This window comes from Salvia miltiorrhiza, chromosome 6 (assembly GCF_028751815.1).
Source record: "Salvia miltiorrhiza cultivar Shanhuang (shh) chromosome 6, IMPLAD_Smil_shh, whole genome shotgun sequence".
Classification (NCBI taxonomy): domain Eukaryota; kingdom Viridiplantae; phylum Streptophyta; class Magnoliopsida; order Lamiales; family Lamiaceae; genus Salvia; species Salvia miltiorrhiza.
In genome coordinates, this window is record NC_080392.1 from 1,673,231 (window position 1) to 1,695,421 (window position 22,191).

Genomic DNA, 22,191 nt, shown 5'->3' on the forward strand with positions numbered 1-22,191 from the left:
GCGACGGGCCGGCGCGGGGCAGCGGCGCCGGCGGCGGAGTCGAGAGGGAAGAGAGAGAGTCGAGAGACAGACGAACAAAAACTAGGGCTTGTAGCTTTGGGGGTTAATTTCTAAATTTCCTAAATAAAATCTATTCCTTTTTTCTTTTCTTTTTTTTCACTTTTAATATTTAATTTTTGGTATTTAGATTTCTAATTTAGATTTTATATGGAGTAAGTGTTACTTAATAATAAAATAAAAAAAATGTTATGATTTTTTTATTTTTCAAAGTCTATATTTAGGAATAAATTCAGATTTTAGGATAAATAATTTATTTGTTATTTTTAATATAATATAATATAATATAATATTATTTTTAAAAAATTAATAAAAAAAATTATACATAACAGTTTTTATAGACGCTCATACATAACGGTTCAAAAACCGTTGTAAATAACTCTTATACATAACGGTTCTTTAACGTTATGAATAATCGTTATAAAAGATGGTCATAGATAACGGTGGCTTAACGGTTTTTTAATACCGTTATGTATGCAACTAATAGATAACGAAAAAACATAACGGTTTTTGAAAAACCGTTATCTATGCATATAGACAACAATACATAGATAACGGATTTTTTCAAAACCGTTATCTATTCCTAAAAGTGCACTCATACATAACGGTTTTTGAAAAAAACCGTTATCTATGCACTGTTATGTATGTAAACTTTTGTAGTAGTGATACGATCAATAACAGGAAAACCACATCACATCTATACATACGATCAATAACAGATAGTACTCTTGTCCACGCAAAAATTGAGGCTTCTAGTTTTTTAATTCGATGGCTGCCCATTGCTACTCAAAGTTGCATCCATACATTGACATGACAACTATCGGAGAGCATAAATTGAACAGCCGATATGTGCATCAGCGTTGAGCTCTCAAAAAGCTATGTTAAGCCAAATATGTGCATGATTAGTATAATGTATCTAGAAACTACATGAGAAAAGTAGATAAATTAGGGAACTTGCCTCGGAATTTAGTGAAGAGAGAATACTAAAATCACTATGATGTCCAAATGAATCTCTAGTTAGCTTTGGAACAGTTGAAAATACCTCCTACAGAGTTACAAGTTCCAAATTAAATTTCAATGATCACCACCAACAATGAGGACTGGATGGGCTTCAATAGAATTACTTAAACAACAACACTATAGTAGCTGGATTGGATTCTGAAAATCTTCCCTGATTAAAATAAAATATAGTGATGACTCATATATAAACAACGTCATGTATGCAATGTCATGTATGCTTGTTTTTGTAGTAGTGATGAACTTTGCATTTGTTCCAATTTTTCCATAAAAGTTGACGTGTCTTTAAACATGACACGCGTATGTAACACATCATTAATTAAAAATGACGTGGCACGAAAACAATATCGTTTTAATACTGGTTTGTCGCTCCTTGCTTTGCCGTCTCCATCTCCGGCGAGGGCCGCCATCGGCAGCCATGCCGCAGCGCCTCGCCTCCACCCCTCGCCACATCATTATCAAATTGGGGGTAAATTAATTTTATGGAAAAATTGGAACAAATGCAAAGTTCATGATTAAAAATGTAAGTTTCAAAGTCGGTGTACAGAATGAAAAAATGACTATAGTTCGTGTATTATCATGCAATTAACCCTTCTATCTAATTAGAAATTACATATTAACCATTAATCCCAAAAAATTTTAAAAACAGCCTTTGGCTAAATGTCAACCCAATTAATTAATTTGCCTTAAATTCGTCATTATCTCCGTACGTACAAAACTAATTATCCAAGCGAAACAGCGACGGTGTAAATGCAGCAACTTATACAGTCAGATTTTGGCAAGAGATAGACAGTCCCTTTTTCTAATAAAAGTACATGCATGTGCGTTATTTAATAAATAAAGAAAAAAATACTACAAAAAAATTAAAATGAAAAATAAAATGAAAGAAATGGAAATCAGAAAATAAGACATGGAATCTATAACGAGAATCGAGCTGGCTTGCAATTGCTAGTCGATTCACAAAATACAATCTCAATTGGCTATAATGAGAATTAGGCGACTCCTTGGTTTGTGGTCTTGAGTTTTTTCATGTTGGGCGCGAGGCCAGTAGAGAGCTAGCTCGAATATAATGATCTGAAAGTCGAGTTTTTCTACTTAGACTCTTGGATATTGCTCTTTCCAATTTGTCTTAATTAATATAAGCTACTTTTTACTCTAAAAAAAAAAAACAAAAAAAAATCAGCTGGTCAATCTAACGATTCCAATGTAAAATAGAAACACGTACCATTCATATATATATATACCATGCATATAATAAACAATCTCAATACAGTACTATACTTATTGCTTCATACTGTTAGCTACACACAATACACATTAATCTTTTTAGCTATGATATAGCCAAACGTTATTCAAGACATACATACAAGCAATAACATCTTAATTATTTATAAATAATTAAACACATCAAATGCTCAACCATCTTCCTCCACAACGTTAACCCATGCTTCAATTCCTTCCCCACATGGTGTGCTCATCAAAATCACTAGATTCTTGAACGGCAGCGCCGTCGTGCAAACCCAAACCGGCTTCCCCCACCCGAAATCCACCTCGTACACCGGAAACCTACACCAGCTGCTGAAGTTGCAGAACTCCACCCCACCCTTCATGAACAGATCCACCGATCTACTCAAAACATTCAGATACTCTCCATTCTCCACCTGCCTGATAAAATCGCCGTCGATTCTCGTTATCGCAGCCCTCAACTTACCCACCAGCTCGCCCTCATCGCTCCCCTCCGCTCCGGACATCACTGCGATCGCAGGTCTCCAGCAGTTTCCGAACATGTGCTGTGGAAACGGAGGGCTCTTCCTCGGCCTCAGATTCACTGCATGGACAGCAGCAAACGACGCCGTCTCGGTGCCGCCGCCTCTGTCTTTCGCCGCGTCCATGAAGCGCCGCCAGATGTAGGAAGAGACGGCTTCGACTCTAGTGGGATTCTTCACCTGCGATGATTCACTATTCCTGAGCTTCGCCAGCTCTTCCTTGTCGAAAACCAATCTCTTCGTCGCGATTCTCTCCTCTGTCATGCCGATTCTCTGGGTGAAATCCAACCCCGAGAGGTCTCTAGGTGGGAAAACAGAAGCGAAATCGAATGAGGGTCGGAAATTTTGAGGTTCGCCGCGGGATGAAGCGGCCCATGCATTGACGAACGCCACGAGGGACGTTCCGTCGGCGATTTTATGCGACAGGCATATAGCGACGGAAATCCCTCCGCAGTCGAAGAAACAGATCTTCACTTTCAACACCACCTTCTCATCTTGCCCTAATATCTCGACTGGCTGGAGTTTCTTGAGCTCTTCCATGCTTGGTTCTTGTAGGATTTCTGAGAGTGCTCGAGTGTGAACACGAGCTTCGATGAACTCAGCGCCCGAATCGTTGCAGTCGATCGATGAGTTTTCGTGAATCCTCCCTGCTAAGGGGTAGAATACAGTTAGGGTTTTGGATAGAGATTGTTTGAGCAGCTGAGAGATTTGGTGGTGGGTGAGGTTTTGGAGAGTTAGTTGATGATGGTTGTAGAAGAAAATGAGGGGAACATAAATGGGAGGTGCGATTTGGTCTAAGAAGGAGAGTTTGAGGTTTCTGAGATGGGTTGGAGTTGGAGATGAAGGCTTAATCATCTCATGTGAGATTATCTCCACCTTTATAGCCATATATATATATATTCCTCTTCTTTTTTTTGGCAGAATAATCTATGATTGATATTTTGGTATGATGGGCAGCTTAGACAAATTCACAAAAAATCTATAGGTATTTATAGGTAAAAGTTGTGGGTGATATTCTTGTTATGATCCTGTTTAGTTATGATTTCAAATGGACTTTTATAAATTTGGATCTTTTCCTAACTATTTAATTAGGCTGTATTGATCGCATCTATAATGATTACGGAAAAGAAAATGAGGTGATCATTTTTTTGAAAATATCGTGTACAATAATACAATTAAGTAAATAATGTTGTACGTGTTCGCTGTGAGCTAACATTCCAATCAACTTGCAATGGATAATGCTGAAATTAAATTACTATTGATGAAGAAAGTTGAGAATATTTCTTTAAAACTTTGTTTTTTAAAATACTTCCTCCGTCCCCATAACAGCACATGATTAATTAATATGGTACTTTGAATGATTAAATTTAATATAGATAAAAATTAATATATATGAATGACGAATATATATAACGAAAATTTAAGATAAATAGAAATGAAGAATGAATATGATGCCACATATACACATAAATATATGAAGATGATGTATTTTGACACACACCAAAAGGAATGCTAATATTGCTCCACTACCAATTATTGCCTCCAAAATTGATTAGATACATACCGGACATAATATTATGAATACAACTTCTTCTTCTTCTTCTCTTTTTGCTTAATTTATTGATTCCAAAAAAAAAATAAAAAAAATTGATTGAAACAATCGCACGCATCACGGAGAAGTATCTCCGTCAATGCTATTGCTTTCACACTATAGTTTCAAAACTATCTAATTTTGCCATCTAATTGATTTTTTTCTAATAATTCATAACAACAACGCCTGAAAGATATTTCCACCGTCTAACAAGACCTGGGTGGAGTTGGTACTACCCCACCAAGTATATACTTATACATAATTACACATTTTATTTTATTTCATTTATTTAAAAAAAATACTAAAAAAAAAAAAAAATCGGCTCGGCAACCACCCTCTACTCTGGATATCTTGGGAACAGGCACATTTCAATGTAGACAACATTCTACTTTGGATATAAAAATACTAAAGGGCAATATTGTCAATTTGCAATCTTTGTAACACCCAATGACCCAAAACACATGGATATGAGCCTTGGATTTTTATAAGATTGGGCTCAAAGAAAGGCTCAATATAATGGGCTCAAAGGCCCAATACGGTGAATTATTCTCGTCGTGAGATTGAGAGGAAACAATAGAGCTCAAATAGTTATTGTTTATATTGATACAAAACTCAGATAAGTCCAATTTAAATGATGAAAATGAGGAATCAAAATACTCCTCTTCTGTTTTTTTTGAGATATTAGATATGCAAGATATATGTGTATATTACACTTGAATTAATCAAATAACAATCATGCTATTACAAATTAAATCAAATATTCAAATAAATCATGTATAACCTAATATTCAAATAAAATACAATTCATACGCTGTCGGTGGAACTTGAACTAACAGACCTTAAGAGAGAAAATACTCATATAATTATTTTAAAGATATAAGCACAAGCTCAACCAAACACCCTCTTCTTCATCTAATTTTATCATTCGATCTGGCCAATTAATAGGTCTTTAATAGCTTCTTAATATCCTCTTGGCTATTTTTTTCAGAAACTAAATATATATTTACATCACGAAAGTAAGAAATAACCAAGTTAATACAAATTAAATCATATACAACCAATTACCAATCTAGTACTATTAACTAAATTATATACCCAAATAAAATGAAAAATACAACTCAAAATCGAGGCTTGCTTGATCTATAATACTACACAGATGCGAAAATGAGGAGCTAGAGTGTAATAAAATATTAATGAGTAACTTAATCAGTTCAACCACTTTTTTTCCTTAAAAGAAAATTTTGGACCATTTTAAATATAGTTTTAGCTCAAATTGTACTTCCATCGATCAATTATACATGTCAAATTTATTAGAAAATCAAATTCAAATCACAGTCAAAATTTTATGAAATTTATTTACAAGTATTTTATTAATTATCTGACATCTAAAAAGACTACTGACAGGCTACTGTTACTGGAATTTCAATTTCAAATATTTCCTCATTTTTCGATCTGTCCGCCAATCCTTCCTTCCTCCTCCCATTTACTCTCTCTCTCTCTCCCTTCTTTCTCTCTCATCATAAAACCAATTTCGCGGAGTCTTCTGAGCTATGTAGCAATGTTCAACTCTACTCCACACCTAATTCAAAATTTCAATTTCTCGTGATTGTTCACGCTAATTCAAAGCTACAGAGATACCTGACAAACATGGCGACGTCGGCTTTCAAATCAACGACCGAGAGAGCTTCAATCGGCGGCTCCACCCCGCACCGCTCTCTCCGCCGCTCCCGCAGCCTCAGCCGCTTCTCCCGCCCCATTGCGCCGGAGCCGGAGGCCGAGATGGACTACATCAAAAACGTGCCCAGGGGGAAATTCGTCAACACCACGAGGGGCTCGACGGCGCCGTTCCCGGAGATCAGCTTGGACGATCTGGCGCTCGAGTTCTTCTCTTCCTCGTCGAAGAACGAGAGCGACGGGGCAGCGGTGGAGCGGGAGGGGCGCTCGGCCTCGCGCCGCGGGGAGATTGGGCGGTGGGCGAGCGATACGGCGTCGTCCAGGAGAAGGGGGCGCTCTGTGTCGAGGGGCCGAGGTGAAGCTGTTTCGAGTGGTTCCGCCGCGTCGGGGGGGCCGAAAAACGCTGTCTCGTCTGACGCGAGTTCGCGGCGGAGGAGGTCTATATCTGTGGCGAGGAGTCGCGGGGATGCTGCTCCTGCTACGGATAAGGACGCCGTCGCGGCTGATGCGGGGACGCGGCGGCGGAGGTCGTTATCGGTGGCGAGGACTAGTGGGAATGCTGTTCCTAGTGGGGGAAAGGATGCCGTCGCGGCTGATGCGGGGACGCGGCGGAGGTCGTTGTCAGTGGCGAGGTATCAGATTAGCGACTCCGAGGTGCGGCTGCTTTCTTCTTTAATACTACGTTTTTATGCAATTAGATACTTTTTGGTATGTGAAAGTTAAAAATGTTGTCTTTCCACATAAATATATGGGATATGCGTAAGGTCATTGAATATTTCTGATCTTGTATAATATTACATCTTTAATGATAAATTTGACGAGAGGGAAAAGTGAATGGATTATTTGCATGTAGGGCTATTCATATATCTAACGGCTTGTTGGTTAATATCTAGTTCTTTTGAGATTTTAGGCATATAGTGGCAAAAAGGCTGCTTTATTTTGTAGATGTTTATGCATATGGTAAATCATACTTTCACTCGCCTTGTGTCTTTGTGTTGGAGGGTCGTCTAATAATTCAAGATTGTAGTCTATTCCTTGAGTCAAAGAAAGCCTATTGTGTTGACATGGATATAAGTTTTCATTTGTAGAACTAACAATCTAAGGGTTGTCCAGCATTGTTCATAGTATAAGTATGATAAGCCAGCTTTAGTTTAGGTTGCTTAGTTCACTTGAGATGGTTCCACTATCTGTAAATTCATGAGCATTGAAGCAAGTTTCAGTTTTTCAGTGCATTGCTTCTCTTGTTCTCCCTTCTTTGGTTGTACAAAGTTATTTTTTTAAAACTTTGCAGTACACTATGGATCAAGAATTTACGCGTTCATAAAAAATCTAGATCTTGACTTGACTATAAAGAGACATGATTATCTCCATCACCAATTTTATCATGGCTTCATAACATTGTTGAACTGCCATACTGAGCGAAGTTATTAATAAGTAGTTGAGTGTTATATATTCCTTCACTATGATAAAAGCTAAAGATTTTAGCTCAATGTTACAAACCTTATGATGACTATGTAATGAGTTCATTAACACTGATGCTGAACTATTTATTGTATCAGTGTCTATGTTCATTTGTTTCTGTGTATGTGTTCCTTATGATTCTAAATTAGCTGGTTTCAGGCCTAAAGTATCTAAGGCCAAGTTGGCTTATCAGTTGTTCTGGCTGTAAGTGATTGATAGTGGGCTGTTATAGCCCTATTGGCAATTCTTATGTGGATGTGGGAGCTTGTACAAGGGTAGATGCACCTAATAATGTAGAATCAAGATTTTCTATTCTTGTAATAGATTGTATAGGATCGAATGGAGTATGAGCGACTTGTGTGATTATTTATTCCCAAAGGCAAAGTTAACTGCCGCATACATTTAATTTACAGAGTGACATAGATCGTTCTCAGAATTCAAGCAATCGTGCTACTATGATAGCTCCTACTGGTGGGAATGCTCATTTACCGCTGGCATCAAAAGCCACAGCTTCAAGCTACCGCCGGCTAGGAAGATCTAGAAGCCAGATAGACCTCTCCCTGATACATGACGGTTACTCTGTAAGATCTGTGTTTATATATGCGGACTATGAAAAACATTGGGCTTCGATATAATAAATTCACCTATACTTTATGATGATTTACATGTGGATTTCTCAGAGCCAGTCTTCTGCCTTAACTGATGATGAATCAAAGGATACTCATTTTGGGAAAAATGGATTTGAGAAGATAATCCGAGCAGTTCATGCTCAGAAGAAGGTTAATTTACACTTTTCTTTTATTCTTGTCACTCTCTCTCTCTCTCTCTAATCCCTGCTCTTTTGTTGATATATTATGTATTTTTGTTACTGAGAAGTCAGTCTGTTGAAAGTCCTTATCCGTTTATTCACTTCTGTCATTCTGTGCAAAGGCTGACCATCCCTCTGCCGAAGTTGCAAACAGTGGATTTTATGACGCAATGCGAAAAGAACTAAGACATGCTGTTGAAGAAATCCGAACTGAACTAAATCAAGTTGATTGAAACAAATTAGTTTTCTCAAACTTTATTCTTTCTAGTTTTAATGGTCAATGTTGTTTTATCCATTGAACTATTTGTTCTCTGCACAGGCGATGGGACGAAATCAGACAGCTTTAGCTAATGACTGCTCGCTATCAGAAAATTCCAAGACTCTTCAGGATCCGTTCAGAATCAGAGAGAAATATGCACAAAAATTGGAGCAGGTTCTCTTCTGCTCTAGTCTTATCTTTGTTAGATAACTGGTTTTCTAGGCATAAGCTGTCTCTGGTTTCCATCAATCTTAATCTAGTGCATTGATTCAGTGCATTAGTAATATATTTTTCCATATGTAGTTTTATAAGATCAATCTGATAGTTGATTATACTTGCTTGTTGTAGCACGCCCCGCAAGTAGAGCTGGGATTGTTGACCTGACACAAAAATAACAATTATTAGTTAGACTTATCATGTTTATTTCGACACAATAAGAACACGAAAAATTTCATTTCTTGTCATAGTTGTGTCAACCAGTTAAACCAGAAAAAGATTAATAGGTTACATAATGACCTTTAACTCATAATATCCTGATAATGACATGATAATATATATAAAAACATTATATATTATTATTAGTAGTAGTAAAAGTTTAACCCTTAATTATTCTTATCATTGTTTCATATCCAACACGAAACACTACATGATTTCATGAATTACCAGCTCTGCCTACAAGGCACAAGTTATTCTGTTTCCTTTAGTGCAGTTGAATGTGAACACCATTATTTTTAGTCTGGTTGGTATATTAGTATATTAATGAGATATGACATGTAGTTTCATAAGATAACATAGTCAATGTACTTTGATTCACTTCTTTAGCATACCACATAACTCTTAGTCCATCATGGTATAATATCAGCTTTGACTCATTGCAGCACAGACATTTGGATTGTCTGATGGGATAAATGACAGAACAATAATACAAATACCATATTGCTTTACAATGTTAAGCCAGAAGACAAATTGTAAAGTAATTTTCAAATAGTTGAACTTCCCTTTTAAAGCGAGTTCAGCTGTACATTACGTAGGTGAAATTTGTTTCTATTTACTCCTTATTTCCCAATTATATAGGCAAAATAATTGTTTGCCATGATTAGGAATATCATAAGAAAACAAACTATATAATGAGCAGTTTCCTAATTTAACCGTATTTAATGAGCATATAATGTTTCAATGGGCCAATGACATGTATTGAAGAAGTATTAAATTAGAGCAGTATGTACTTTTTAATACAGTATGAGACCCCTTGGATATTTTCTGTCGGTCTTGTGATATGGAATCTTCTTTTGTACATTGTAGTTGGAAAAGCGGAAAAAGAATCTTCTTACTGAAATGTTGCTCGAGGAGCAATGTGGTCGAGAGGTCTCTGCTGAAACTTATGAAGAACTTCCTAATTCAAGAGCTTCAGCTGTGACAGAGAAGCCGCCACAAACAAGAAAGGTGTTTCTTGAACATGGTTACTAAATTGTTTTTGTTTAACTGTTAGTTTTAACAAAAGTTTTGGTGTCAATTAAAAGTAATTTAATACAGTATAATCTCATATTACTGACACATTTTTTTTTAAATGTTTTTGGTGTTCTTCAGAGAAGCAGTGATAGAAGTAGAATGTCAGAAAGACTGATTGAGGATGCAGAAAGGTACTTTGAGGACTTCATCTCCAATATTGAAGATACCGATTTATCTTCCTTTGATGGGGAAAGAAGCGACGAAAGCTCAACTTTAGGAGGTATGGTGAAGGGAAGAGACTTTACAATAGGAGAGGCCGAAACCTGTAGGACACCAGCAGGATCTGCTTCTCGCCCTGCTGAAATGGATGGTGTCATATTGCCCTGGTTGAAGTGGGAGACTAGCCATGATGGTTCGCCATGTGGGAAGACCATATTACAAACTCCTACAACACCGCAAGCTCTACACAGGAACTCCGAAAAGGTTAGCTTCTAAGTCTCACATCCAATATATTTGACCAATACTCTGCATCTTGTTTCCTAAGAACGTTTGAACCCGTTTTCATCTAACATTTAAACTTCAGTTCACATAAGATTATAAACCTCTGCCCCATTAGCCAACTCATTTACAGCAACTGTATGTTAAATTTGTCACTACAATGCTCTCAGATATCTGCATTTTACGTTTGTCTATCTTGTTACCAATTATAATGGACATGTCCAAACTCTGATTGATTTGAAGAGTATCTCTTCCCTATATATGGTGGTATCTTCCACGTTAACATTTCTGGAAACTATAGTAGATTCTGATGAAAAGTCGGTGTTTGATTCAGGACTCGAGTCAATTGAACGATGCAAGTAGCTATTCCATGAGCAGTCATGGAAGTTGGAGCCCAGGCCTTTTCCATAGTTCTCCAATGGATAAAAGAGAAGAGGTATGTCCAACAAAAACTGGTGTGTCCAAATTTGACATGGATGAGTACCTTAATCTTCACAATAATGAGGAAATATTGTTTGAAATGTATAGAGAAAGGAACAGAATTGGTTTGGGTGGTTTATTGCTGTGTATTGGGGCTCTTCATTGATTTCCCATGTGATGTAGGATTCATCCTCAAAATTCAAATAGTTGTGATATGATTTATATGTAGAGGTGATGCTTTTTTCAGATGTGAAAATAAACTTTGAAGTTGATAAGTTTTGCTCCCTCATTTGGAAAGTCAAATTGGCTTTGAAATATGCTGCAGAGATGAATTCCAATCCTATATAACCATCAAGATTGATTTATTTTTTCATTTTCATTTGGCTCTAATCTGCCTCGACTCAATTACTATTGGGTGTTCAACGGCAAAATTAACAATATAAAAGGACAACATAGACAATGAACTTCAAAAAGCCCTCAATCAATTCTAATTTATTACAAATCGAAATATTGAGATATTATTGCAATATTTTAAAAGTTGGATTTTATTTGAAAAAAATAAAAGGATTAAAAATTGACTTGCAATTAATCCAATAAAGTACTCCCTCCGTCCCAGCTGAAATGTCTTGTTTTTTTTCGGCACGGAGATTAAGAAATGTGTATAAAGTAGATAAAGTGGGTTGGTGAAAATTATTTAAATATTAAGTATAGAGAGAGAGTGTATTGCCAAAAAAAGAAACAGGACATTTCAAGTAGGACAACCAAAAAAAAAAAACAGGACATTTCAGCTGGGACGGAGGGAGTACCAGTTTCTAATACAATAGTAATCTAGGTTTCGCAACTTATTGTATTTGGTAATAAGAAGAATGAATATTCCGTCCAAAATATAATGCGATTTGGGATTTGATATTAGGGTAGCTGGGCACCCACATTGGTCGATCCATTCGCCTGCTCGACTCGGGTCGATTTGACGGATGAGTCGACCAATGCAGGGTGGGGGCGATTTGAGCTCAACTCATATGGATGAGCCGGACTCATTCGTTATTTTGTGCACGCGCGTGCAATGCACGCGCCACTTAAAAAAAAATAACTTAATCGATATGAGTAAGTTGGATGAGCCTCCTCAATGCTCTGCATTGACTCATAATCGATTCATCCGTGGATGAGCCTCCAGCCCAACCAACTCAACGAATGTGAATGCTCTTACATAACACAATTTATAAGCTATTTTGTATTTAAAATTTAATTTGTAAAACGCTCCATTCGCAACTCTAGTTTTTGGAAACTACTCAAACGAGGCAATGTCGACTTTGCACCATTAAGAGAAAGTTCGAATTCAAATAAATTAGAATAGCCTTTCGTGCAATAAATTTAATAAAAAATTAAAATCATCATTTATAAATATAATTCTAAATAATAAAAAATCAAAATTCAATCAACTAACCTACACAACCGTTAAAATGAAAAAAAGTTACTATAATTTCATAATTTCTCATGCTAATAGACAGGGGCGGAGCCAGACTTTTGATTCAGGGGGGTCCAAATTTTTTTTAACGTAACTTTGAAAGTATGGGAAAGTAAATCACTCATCTTTTATAATTTTTGCAATTTCATTCCCCAATTTTTTCGATTGTCGAATTGTTAACTTAAAGTTTGTGTGAATTATTTCTCCATGTAATATTCATGTTACGATGTATTTTTCAATAAAATTTCTATATATTGAAAATTATGGTGCAAATACAAGATACAGTCTCTTTCTAATTTGGAAAAAAAATTAATTGAAATTGTACGAAACGACGTCGTTTAGGCCTCACAAAAACGACGTCGTCTTTACTAATCCAAGTAAGTTGCAATTCAACACTCTGACGATCTAAAAAAAATAGGGGACGTAATTGAAAAAATTGAAAAAAAAGTGATTTAATTCGCCACAGTCAAAAGTCATGTTAAAATTACAAATTTGAAATAGTTTGTGATTTTATTTGCAAAAATCTCATAAAACTTTGTAAGATAAAGTAACTTTCAATATCAAATTAAAAAATAAATCTCTAAAATCCAATCCAATCATGATATGTATAAATTAATTATGTGTTCACTTCTTCAAAACCTCTTAACTCTAAATTTGAAATGTTTTGAAAACAACAATTTTTTTAACCTTTTACTTTTACTCTTTCTTTTCCAATATATTTTAAATAAAACATACAATATACATATTAAAAAATTATAAAAATATATTTAATCTAAAACTACATTGTCGTCTGTCATCGATTTATCCATCGTGTAATTTTTGTTTTGACAGTATAAAAATTTATACTTTGTGGAGCATGAAAGCCAATTTCGAAAGTTTTGACAGAATAAAAATTCATATTTTTTGGCATATGAAAGCCAATTTCGAAAGTTTTTACTGTCTTTTAACCTAAAGCTTTGTTCACAGACTGCTAAAATTTCTTTGCATAATGAAAAAGGATGGGATTCTGGGAATATCTAATTTTTGAAAACATCTCTCAAGGATTCTTCTAACTCTTTTCTTCCATTTGCTGATGTCAAGCATTCAAGAATGAGGGCAATCTTCATCATTAATCGAGGTAAGTTGCCATCGATATTTTGTAATTCCTTTCTCCGTTAATTATATATGAAGTACCAATTTTTATGGGATTGTGAGCTTGCCCTGAAGTTCGATTTTTTTTAGGGCTTGGCGTTAATCGAGTTGTTAAAATCATTTATTTTTAATTTTTCCCTTTCGTGCTTGTTCAGTATCAGCAAATTTTTTATTTTCATGTTTATGTTCATTAATGTTTCGGCTTCCTTCTGTTGCTGCAGTGCTGAAACTGCAGCTTGAGCAGAAACCCTTCTACTTGTGTAACACTTCTAAAAGATTATCATCTTTGAATGATGGGAGGTTTGGTGTGGATGTTAATGAAGGAGCCAACAATGAGGGGAAGTGGAGAACTCCTCATGGTAATGGGGGAGATGCTCATATGAGGAAACACGAACTTTTGAGGAGAGGGATTGAGAATGTGTGTCAGATTTTGGAAAGTGGCCCGTGGGGACCTTCATTGGAGAAAGCTCTCTCTTTGTGTGATGATAAACCTGAGGCAGACCTGGTTATTGGAGTGTTGAGGAGGCTGAAGGATATCAATCTAGCAATTAATTACTTTAGATGGGTGGAGAGGGCAACAAACCAAGTGAATCTGCCAGAAACATACCATTCGCTTCTGATATTGATGGCAAGGTGTAGGAAATTTGATAGAATTGGGCATGTTTTGGAGGAAATGAGTCTTGCTGGATTTGGACTTTCTTTCGAGACAAGCATGGAGTTAGTTTCCAGTTGTGTGAAGGCGCAAAGGTTGTGGGAGGCGTATGATCTTATTCAAACAATGAGAAACTTCAAATTCCGCCCTGCATTTTCAGCTTACACAACTCTTATAGGAGCACTGGCTGCGGTGCATAAGCCTGAGCATCCTAATCTCATGCTTTCCCTCTTTCATCAGATGCAGGAGTTAGGCTATGAAGTAAGTGTGCATCTGTTTACCACTTTAATTCGTGTATTCGCCCGTGATGGCCAGGTTGATGCTGCTCTCTCTTTGTTAGATGAGATGAAGAGCAACTCATTTCAAGCAGACATTGTTCTCTATAATGTGTGTATCGACTGCTTTGGTAAGGCTGGTAAAGTCGATATGGCTTGGAAATTCTTTCATGAGATAAAAGCCCATGGTCTCATTCCTGATGATGTGTCGTTTACCAGCATGATAGGAGTTCTTTGTAAAGCTAATAGGATGAATGAAGCTGTTGACTTGTTCGAGCAGATGGAGCTGAATAGGTCTGTTCCGTGTGCATATGCTTATAACACCATGATCATGGGCTACGGTTCTGCTGGAAAGTTTGATGAAGTGTATAGTTTGCTTGAGAGGCAAAGACTGAAGGGGTCTATTCCAAGTGTGATTGCATACAATAGTCTTCTTACATGCCTTGGGAGGCGGGGAAAAGTAGATGAGGCCTTAAAGGTTTATAGTGATATGAGAACAGATGCTATGCCGAACCTGTCTACATATAATATTCTCGTTGATATGCTTTGTAGGGCAGGAAAACTTGATGCAGCTTTAGCAATACAAAATGACATGAAGGCATCTGGCTTGACTCCTGATATAATGACCGTCAACATAATGATAGACAGATTGTGCAAGGCTAATAAACTTGATGCGGCTTGTTCTGTCTTTCATAGCATGGATCGCAAAGTTTGTACCCCGAACAAATATACATTTTGTTCACTGATAGATGGCTTGGGTAGGCATGGCAGAGTAGATGATGCATACAAATTATATGAGGAGATGCTAGATTCTAACGAGGTACCAGATGCTATTATATATACATCCCTAATCAAGAACTTCTTCAAGTCTGGCAGAAAGGAGGATGGTCATAAGATTTACAAGGAAATGGTCCGGAAAGGCACCTCACCAGACCTCACACTCCTTAACACGTATATGGATTGTGTTTTCAAAGCTGGTGAAACAGAAAAGGGCAGAGCCTTGTTTGAGGATATCAAAGTTCGGTTTACCCCTGATGCACGAAGCTATTCAATTCTAATAAATGGTCTCATAAAGGCTGGTTTTGCACGTGAGACTTACGAGATCTTCTATGCAATGAAGGAACAGGGTTGTGCTCTTGACACCCTTGCTTATAACACTGTTATTGATGGATTCTGTAAGTCAGGTAAAGTTAACAAAGCTTACCAGCTATTGGAAGAAATGAAGGCAAAAGGTCATCAACCGACTGTGGTGACATATGGTTCTGTTATTGATGGGCTTGCTAAGATTGACCGGCTTGACGAATCTTATATGCTTTTTGAAGAAGCAAAATCAGTTGGAGTGGAACTAAATGTAGTTGTCTATAGTAGTCTTGTAGACGGGTTTGGAAAGGTGGGGAGAATTGATGAAGCATATCTCATCATAGAGGAAATGATGCAAAATAATTTAACACCTAACATCCAAACATGGAATTGCTTGCTTGATGCTCTTGTTAAGGCAGAAGAGATCGATGAAGCCCTTGTCTGCTGGAATTCTATAAAGGACTTGAAATGCACACCTAATATCGTAACGTACAGCATTCTTATAAATGGTCTGTGTAAGGTTCGGAAGTTCAACAAAGCCTTTGTGTTTTGGCAGGAGATGCAGAAACAAGGGTTGAAACCTAATGCAATCACCTATCTCACTATGATATCTGGGCTTTCCAAGGCTGGAAATATATTGGAGGCCACTAAACTATATGAGAGATTCAAAGAAAATGGAGGTATACCTGATTCTGCCTGCTATAATACAATGATAGAAGGCTTGAGCTTAACGAATAAGGCAACGGAAGCATATCAACTATTTGAGGAAACAAGGTTAAAGGGCTGTAAAATACACACTAAAACCTGTGTGGTTCTTTTGGATGCGCTGCATAAAGCCGAATGTCTTGAGCAAGCAGCTATAGTGGGTGCTGTATTAAGGGAAACAGCTAAATCACAACATGCTTCTAGATCGTTGTGATGTTGGATTTTCCGGTTGCGGAGGTTGTATATCTTTTGGTGTGTATTTGGCTCTTCTATTTACGATCGTAGAAAGAATGAAAGGAAATTTACACATGTTACTTTTGGCCAACACTTGTTTAATGAGTTGGTCAATATTGAGTAAGTAATTGAGTCAATTTTAAATAAATGTAATGAGCACAACGCGTATGGGCCAATTAACTTGGATTGCATTACAAATGTGTCTTGAATATTCAGCCATATAAGAGAAGAGCTGTAACATGGCAACAAGACCTTATCTTTCTGTTTGATTGTTTGTTGATCAATCTCTATTCCCATTTCTCAGTTCTGCTTCAGGTTAGGGTAATTTTGAATGGTCTATTTTGTCCGTTTTGCAGGTATTCCATTGACGAATGCTGCAGTGCATGCCATTTGTTCATGCTGTTTTATCAACTCCCTTGAAGTGGAGGAGCTTATATTGATTGTTACAAGAAGCTCCCTGCAGGTCCTTCCTACCGATTTTCCCTTATACATGCTTGAAACAATAGGACCACCTGTTCCTTTCTGCATAGACGTGTGGACATGTGCATGCACCACATAATTTTCTTCTGATTATACTTGATAAGTCTCTTTTCATTTTCTGATAAGTCTCTTTTCATCTGGTAAGAGGAATCGTCTGTAAACTTGCTCGGGCATTGTAAACTAAATTTTGATTATAGGTGATGAGAGAAATGAGGAAATGTTTTACAGTCATGCTGACTTGCAATTCTGCTTCAGCCTTTCCAAGTAGTGTTTTCATGATTTTATTGGGAATCTAACCGATTTTGTTACCAGTTAAATTTGTTCAATCATCAGTCTTACCAGTCAGATAAAAGTTGAGCATATGTTGATAAAAATGATATTCTCCGGAAAAAAAAAAAAAAAAAAAAAAGAGATGATAGAATTGACGGCAACACAGGAGGTTCTGCAGCTGGTAGTGGATCTAACAAGTGCAAGAGCACAATGTTGGGCTCTGCAGAAGTTCAAAGTTCTGAAGTGCCTGTGAGGTAAATCTTTAAATCTTATTATGGTCCAAATATCAGTAGCCTAGGAGTTATATGGTTAACAAACTTTCAAAAAGTGAAGTTTCTCAGAAACAGCAGTGCCTTCTCACCCTTTTCATGTGTGGTATTCTTGCTAGTATGTATGCTAATCCCAGTGGCCTAGGCAAACTGGAAATACTGTTTTATCGTATGATGCATGCGTCCAGCTATGAGTTCACTCCCTATTCGGAAGATTAATGTGCATTGCTAATGGGTGCATAATATAACCAGCTACCTGTCATCTCTCGCGTATTATTGTGGCATTCTCTGTTGTACTACTCCACAGAACACTTTCTCCATACTTCATTGTTAAATTTATGTATGGTAGGTTTCGAAAGGGTATCTTGGTTGCATTCACCTGTCATCACCAAGTGTTCATCTCATCACCATCATCTTTAAATCTTCCTTGTTTCAATTTGCAGGTTGAGAAAAGTGTTGGTCAATCACAGGAAAAGCTGCTGAGCAGGTGCCTTTTGATGACTAAGAAAACAACTGGAACCATCGAAGTTCAATGTCTACACATTACTGTACAACTGGTTATTTTGCTGGAGCTTTCATTTTATCATCTTTGAATGATGGGAGGTTTGGTGTGGATGTTAATGAAGGAGCCAACAATGAGGGGAAGTGGAGAACTCCTCATAGTAATGGGGGAGATGCTCATATGAGGAAACACGAACTTTTGAGGAGAGGGATTGAGAATGTGTGTCAGATTTTGGAAAGTGGCCCGTGGGGACCTTCATTGGAGAAAGCTCTCTCTTTGTGTGATGATAAACCTGAGGCAGACCTGGTTATTGGAGTGTTGAGGAGGCTGAAGGATATCAATCTAGCAATTAATTACTTTAGATGGGTGGAGAGGGCAACAAACCAAGTGAATCTGCCAGAAACATACCACTCGCTTCTGATATTGATGGCAAGGTGTAGGAAATTTGATAGAATTGGGCATGTTTTGGAGGAAATGAGTCTTGCTGGATTTGGACTTTCTTTCGAGACAAGCATGGATTTAGTTTCCAGTTGTGTGAAGGCGCAAAGGTTGTGGGAGGCTTATGATCTTATTCAAACAATGAGAAACTTCAAATTCCGCCCAGCATTTTCAGCTTACACAACTCTTATAGGAGCACTGGCTGCGGTGCATAAGCCTGAGCATCCTAATCTCATGCTTTCCCTCTTTCATCAGATGCAGGAGTTAGGCTATGAAGTAAGTGTGCATCTGTTTACCACTTTAATTCGTGTATTCGCCCGTGATGGCCAGGTTGATGCTGCTCTCTCCTTGTTAGATGAGATGAAGAGCAACTCATTTCAAGCAGACATTGTTCTCTATAATGTGTGTATCGACTGCTTTGGTAAGGCTGGTAAAGTCGATATGGCTTGGAAATTCTTTCATGAGATAAAAGCCCATGGTCTCATTCCTGATGATGTGTCGTTTACCAGCATGATAGGAGTTCTTTGTAAAGCTAATAGGATGAATGAAGCTGTTGACTTGTTCGAGCAGATGGAGCTGAATAGGTCTGTTCCGTGTGCATATGCTTATAACACCATGATCATGGGCTACGGTTCTGCTGGAAAGTTTGATGAAGTGTATAGTTTGCTTGAGAGGCAAAGACTGAAGGGGTCTATTCCAAGTGTGATTGCATACAATAGTCTTCTTACATGCCTTGGGAGGCGGGGAAAAGTAGATGAGGCCTTAAAGGTTTATAGTGATATGAGAACAGATGCTATGCCGAACCTGTCTACATATAATATTCTCGTTGATATGCTTTGTAGGGCAGGAAAACTTGATGCAGCTTTAGCAATACAAAATGACATGAAGGCATCTGGCTTGACTCCTGATATAATGACCGTCAACATAATGATAGACAGATTGTGCAAGGCTAATAAACTTGATGCGGCTTGTTCTGTCTTTCATAGCATGGATCGCAAAGTTTGTACCCCGAACAAATATACATTTTGTTCACTGATAGATGGCTTGGGTAGGCATGGCAGAGTAGATGATGCATACAAATTATATGAGGAGATGCTAGATTCTAACGAGGTACCAGATGCTATTATATATACATCCCTAATCAAGAACTTCTTCAAGTCTGGCAGAAAGGAGGATGGTCATAAGATTTACAAGGAAATGGTCCGGAAAGGCACCTCACCAGACCTCACACTCCTTAACACGTATATGGATTGTGTTTTCAAAGCTGGTGAAACAGAAAAGGGCAGAGCCTTGTTTGAGGATATCAAAGTTCGGTTTACCCCTGATGCACGAAGCTATTCAATTCTAATAAATGGTCTCATAAAGGCTGGTTTTGCACGTGAGACTTACGAGATCTTCTATGCAATGAAGGAACAGGGTTGTGCTCTTGACACCCTTGCTTATAACACTGTTATTGATGGATTCTGTAAGTCAGGTAAAGTTAACAAAGCTTACCAGCTATTGGAAGAAATGAAGGCAAAAGGTCATCAACCGACTGTGGTGACATATGGTTCTGTTATTGATGGGCTTGCTAAGATTGACCGGCTTGACGAATCTTATATGCTTTTTGAAGAAGCAAAATCAGTTGGAGTGGAACTAAATGTAGTTGTCTATAGTAGTCTTGTAGACGGGTTTGGAAAGGTGGGGAGAATTGATGAAGCATATCTCATCATAGAGGAAATGATGCAAAATAATTTAACACCTAACATCCAAACATGGAATTGCTTGCTTGATGCTCTTGTTAAGGCAGAAGAGATCGATGAAGCCCTTGTCTGCTGGAATTCTATAAAGGACTTGAAATGCACACCTAATATCGTAACGTACAGCATTCTTATAAATGGTCTGTGTAAGGTTCGGAAGTTCAACAAAGCCTTTGTGTTTTGGCAGGAGATGCAGAAACAAGGGTTGAAACCTAATGCAATCACCTATCTCACTATGATATCTGGGCTTTCCAAGGCTGGAAATATATTGGAGGCCACTAAACTATATGAGAGATTCAAAGAAAATGGAGGTATACCTGATTCTGCCTGCTATAATACAATGATAGAAGGCTTGAGCTTAACGAATAAGGCAACGGAAGCATATCAACTATTTGAGGAAACAAGGTTAAAGGGCTGTAAAATACACACTAAAACCTGTGTGGTTCTTTTGGATGCGCTGCATAAAGCCGAATGTCTTGAGCAAGCAGCTATAGTGGGTGCTGTATTAAGGGAAACAGCTAAATCACAACATGCTTCTAGATCGTTGTGATGTTGGATTTTCCGGTTGCGGAGGTTGTATATCTTTTGGTGTGTATTTGGCTCTTCTATTTACGATCGTAGAAAGAATGAAAGGAAATTTACACATGTTACTTTTGGCCAACACTTGTTTAATGAGTTGGTCAATATTGAGTAAGTAATTGAGTCAATTTTAAATAAATGTAATGAGCACAACGCGTATGGGCCAATTAACTTGGATTGCATTACAAATGTGTCTTGAATATTCAGCCATATAAGAGAAGAGCTGTAACATGGCAACAAGACCTTATCTTTCTGTTTGATTGTTTGTTGATCAATCTCTATTCCCATTTCTCAGTTCTGCTTCAGGTTAGGGTAATTTTGAATGGTCTATTTTGTCCGTTTTGCAGGTATTCCATTGACGAATGCTGCAGTGCATGCCATTTGTTCATGCTGTTTTATCAACTCCCTTGAAGTGGAGGAGCTTATATTGATTGTTACAAGAAGCTCCCTGCAGGTCCTTCCTACCGATTTTCCCTTATACATGCTTGAAACAATAGGACCACCTGTTCCTTTCTGCATAGACGTGTGGACATGTGCATGCACCACATAATTTTCTTCTGATTATACTTGATAAGTCTCTTTTCATTTTCTGATAAGTCTCTTTTCATCTGGTAAGAGGAATCGTCTGTAAACTTGCTCGGGCATTGTAAACTAAATTTTGATTATAGGTGATGAGAGAAATGAGGAAATGTTTTACAGTCATGCTGACTTGCAATTCTGCTTCAGCCTTTCCAAGTAGTGTTTTCATGATTTTATTGGGAATCTAACCGATTTTGTTACCAGTTAAATTTGTTCAATCATCAGTCTTACCAGTCAGATAAAAGTTGAGCATATGTTGATAAAAATGATATTCTCCGGAAAAAAAAAAAAAAAAAAAAAAAAGAGATGATAGAATTGACGGCAACACAGGAGGTTCTGCAGCTGGTAGTGGATCTAACAAGTGCAAGAGCACAATGTTGGGCTCTGCAGAAGTTCAAAGTTCTGAAGTGCCTGTGAGGTAAATCTTTAAATCTTATTATGGTCCAAATATCAGTAGCCTAGGAGTTATATGGTTAACAAACTTTCAAAAAGTGAAGTTTCTCAGAAACAGCAGTGCCTTCTCACCCTTTTCATGTGTGGTATTCTTGCTAGTATGTATGCTAATCCCAGTGGCCTAGGCAAACTGGAAATACTGTTTTATCGTATGATGCATGCGTCCAGCTATGAGTTCACTCCCTATTCGGAAGATTAATGTGCATTGCTAATGGGTGCATAATATAACCAGCTACCTGTCATCTCTCGCGTATTATTGTGGCATTCTCTGTTGTACTACTCCACAGAACACTTTCTCCATACTTCATTGTTAAATTTATGTATGGTAGGTTTCGAAAGG

At 37.5% G+C, this 22,191-nt stretch overlaps 5 protein-coding genes across 9 annotated transcripts in view; 3 read left to right on the top strand and 2 right to left on the bottom strand.

Annotated features, from left to right (window-relative positions):
• LOC130987821 (uncharacterized) overlaps positions 1-22,191 on the bottom strand; it is a 551,243-nt gene that overhangs the window by 174,225 nt on the left and 354,827 nt on the right. The window lies entirely within an intron of this gene.
• Positions 2,282-3,817, bottom strand: LOC130987807 (stemmadenine O-acetyltransferase-like). Its single transcript, XM_057911490.1, has one exon. The coding sequence runs from the start codon at positions 3,726-3,728 to the stop codon at positions 2,490-2,492; it is 1,239 nt and encodes a 412-aa protein (XP_057767473.1). The 5' UTR covers positions 3,729-3,817; the 3' UTR covers positions 2,282-2,489.
• Positions 5,853-11,275, top strand: LOC130987793 (uncharacterized). 2 transcript variants are annotated; one of them, XM_057911469.1, is made up of 8 exons: positions 5,853-6,759; positions 7,980-8,147; positions 8,247-8,345; positions 8,497-8,598; positions 8,694-8,807; positions 9,936-10,076; positions 10,221-10,565; positions 10,915-11,275. In XM_057911469.1, the coding sequence occupies exons 1-8, from the start codon at positions 6,079-6,081 to the stop codon at positions 11,164-11,166; spliced, it is 1,902 nt and encodes a 633-aa protein (XP_057767452.1). In that variant the 5' UTR covers positions 5,853-6,078; the 3' UTR covers positions 11,167-11,275. The 2 variants fall into 2 exon arrangements, with proteins under 2 accessions (XP_057767452.1, XP_057767453.1); XM_057911470.1 differs by lacking the exon at positions 8,497-8,598 and having other exon boundaries at positions 5,855-6,759.
• On the top strand, positions 13,284-17,433 carry LOC130987773 (pentatricopeptide repeat-containing protein At3g06920-like). 3 transcript variants are annotated; one of them, XM_057911438.1, is made up of 3 exons: positions 13,284-13,582; positions 13,818-16,560; positions 16,899-17,433. In XM_057911438.1, the coding sequence occupies exons 1-2, from the start codon at positions 13,555-13,557 to the stop codon at positions 16,520-16,522; spliced, it is 2,733 nt and encodes a 910-aa protein (XP_057767421.1). In that variant the 5' UTR covers positions 13,284-13,554; the 3' UTR covers positions 16,523-16,560; positions 16,899-17,433. The 3 variants fall into 3 exon arrangements, 2 of the variants coding, with proteins under 2 accessions (XP_057767421.1, XP_057767422.1); XR_009089848.1 differs by having other exon boundaries at positions 13,322-13,582; positions 13,818-16,662; XM_057911439.1 differs by having other exon boundaries at positions 13,322-13,582; positions 13,818-16,545.
• LOC130987778 (pentatricopeptide repeat-containing protein At3g06920-like) lies at positions 18,148-21,705 on the top strand. 2 transcript variants are annotated; one of them, XR_009089849.1, is made up of 2 exons: positions 18,148-20,930; positions 21,167-21,705. XR_009089849.1 is itself a non-coding variant. In XM_057911447.1 (2 exons), exon 1 carries the CDS (start codon positions 18,244-18,246, stop codon positions 20,788-20,790), a length of 2,547 nt encoding a protein of 848 aa, XP_057767430.1. In that variant the 5' UTR covers positions 18,148-18,243; the 3' UTR covers positions 20,791-20,828; positions 21,167-21,705. The 2 variants fall into 2 exon arrangements, 1 of the variants encoding a protein (XP_057767430.1); XM_057911447.1 differs by having other exon boundaries at positions 18,148-20,828.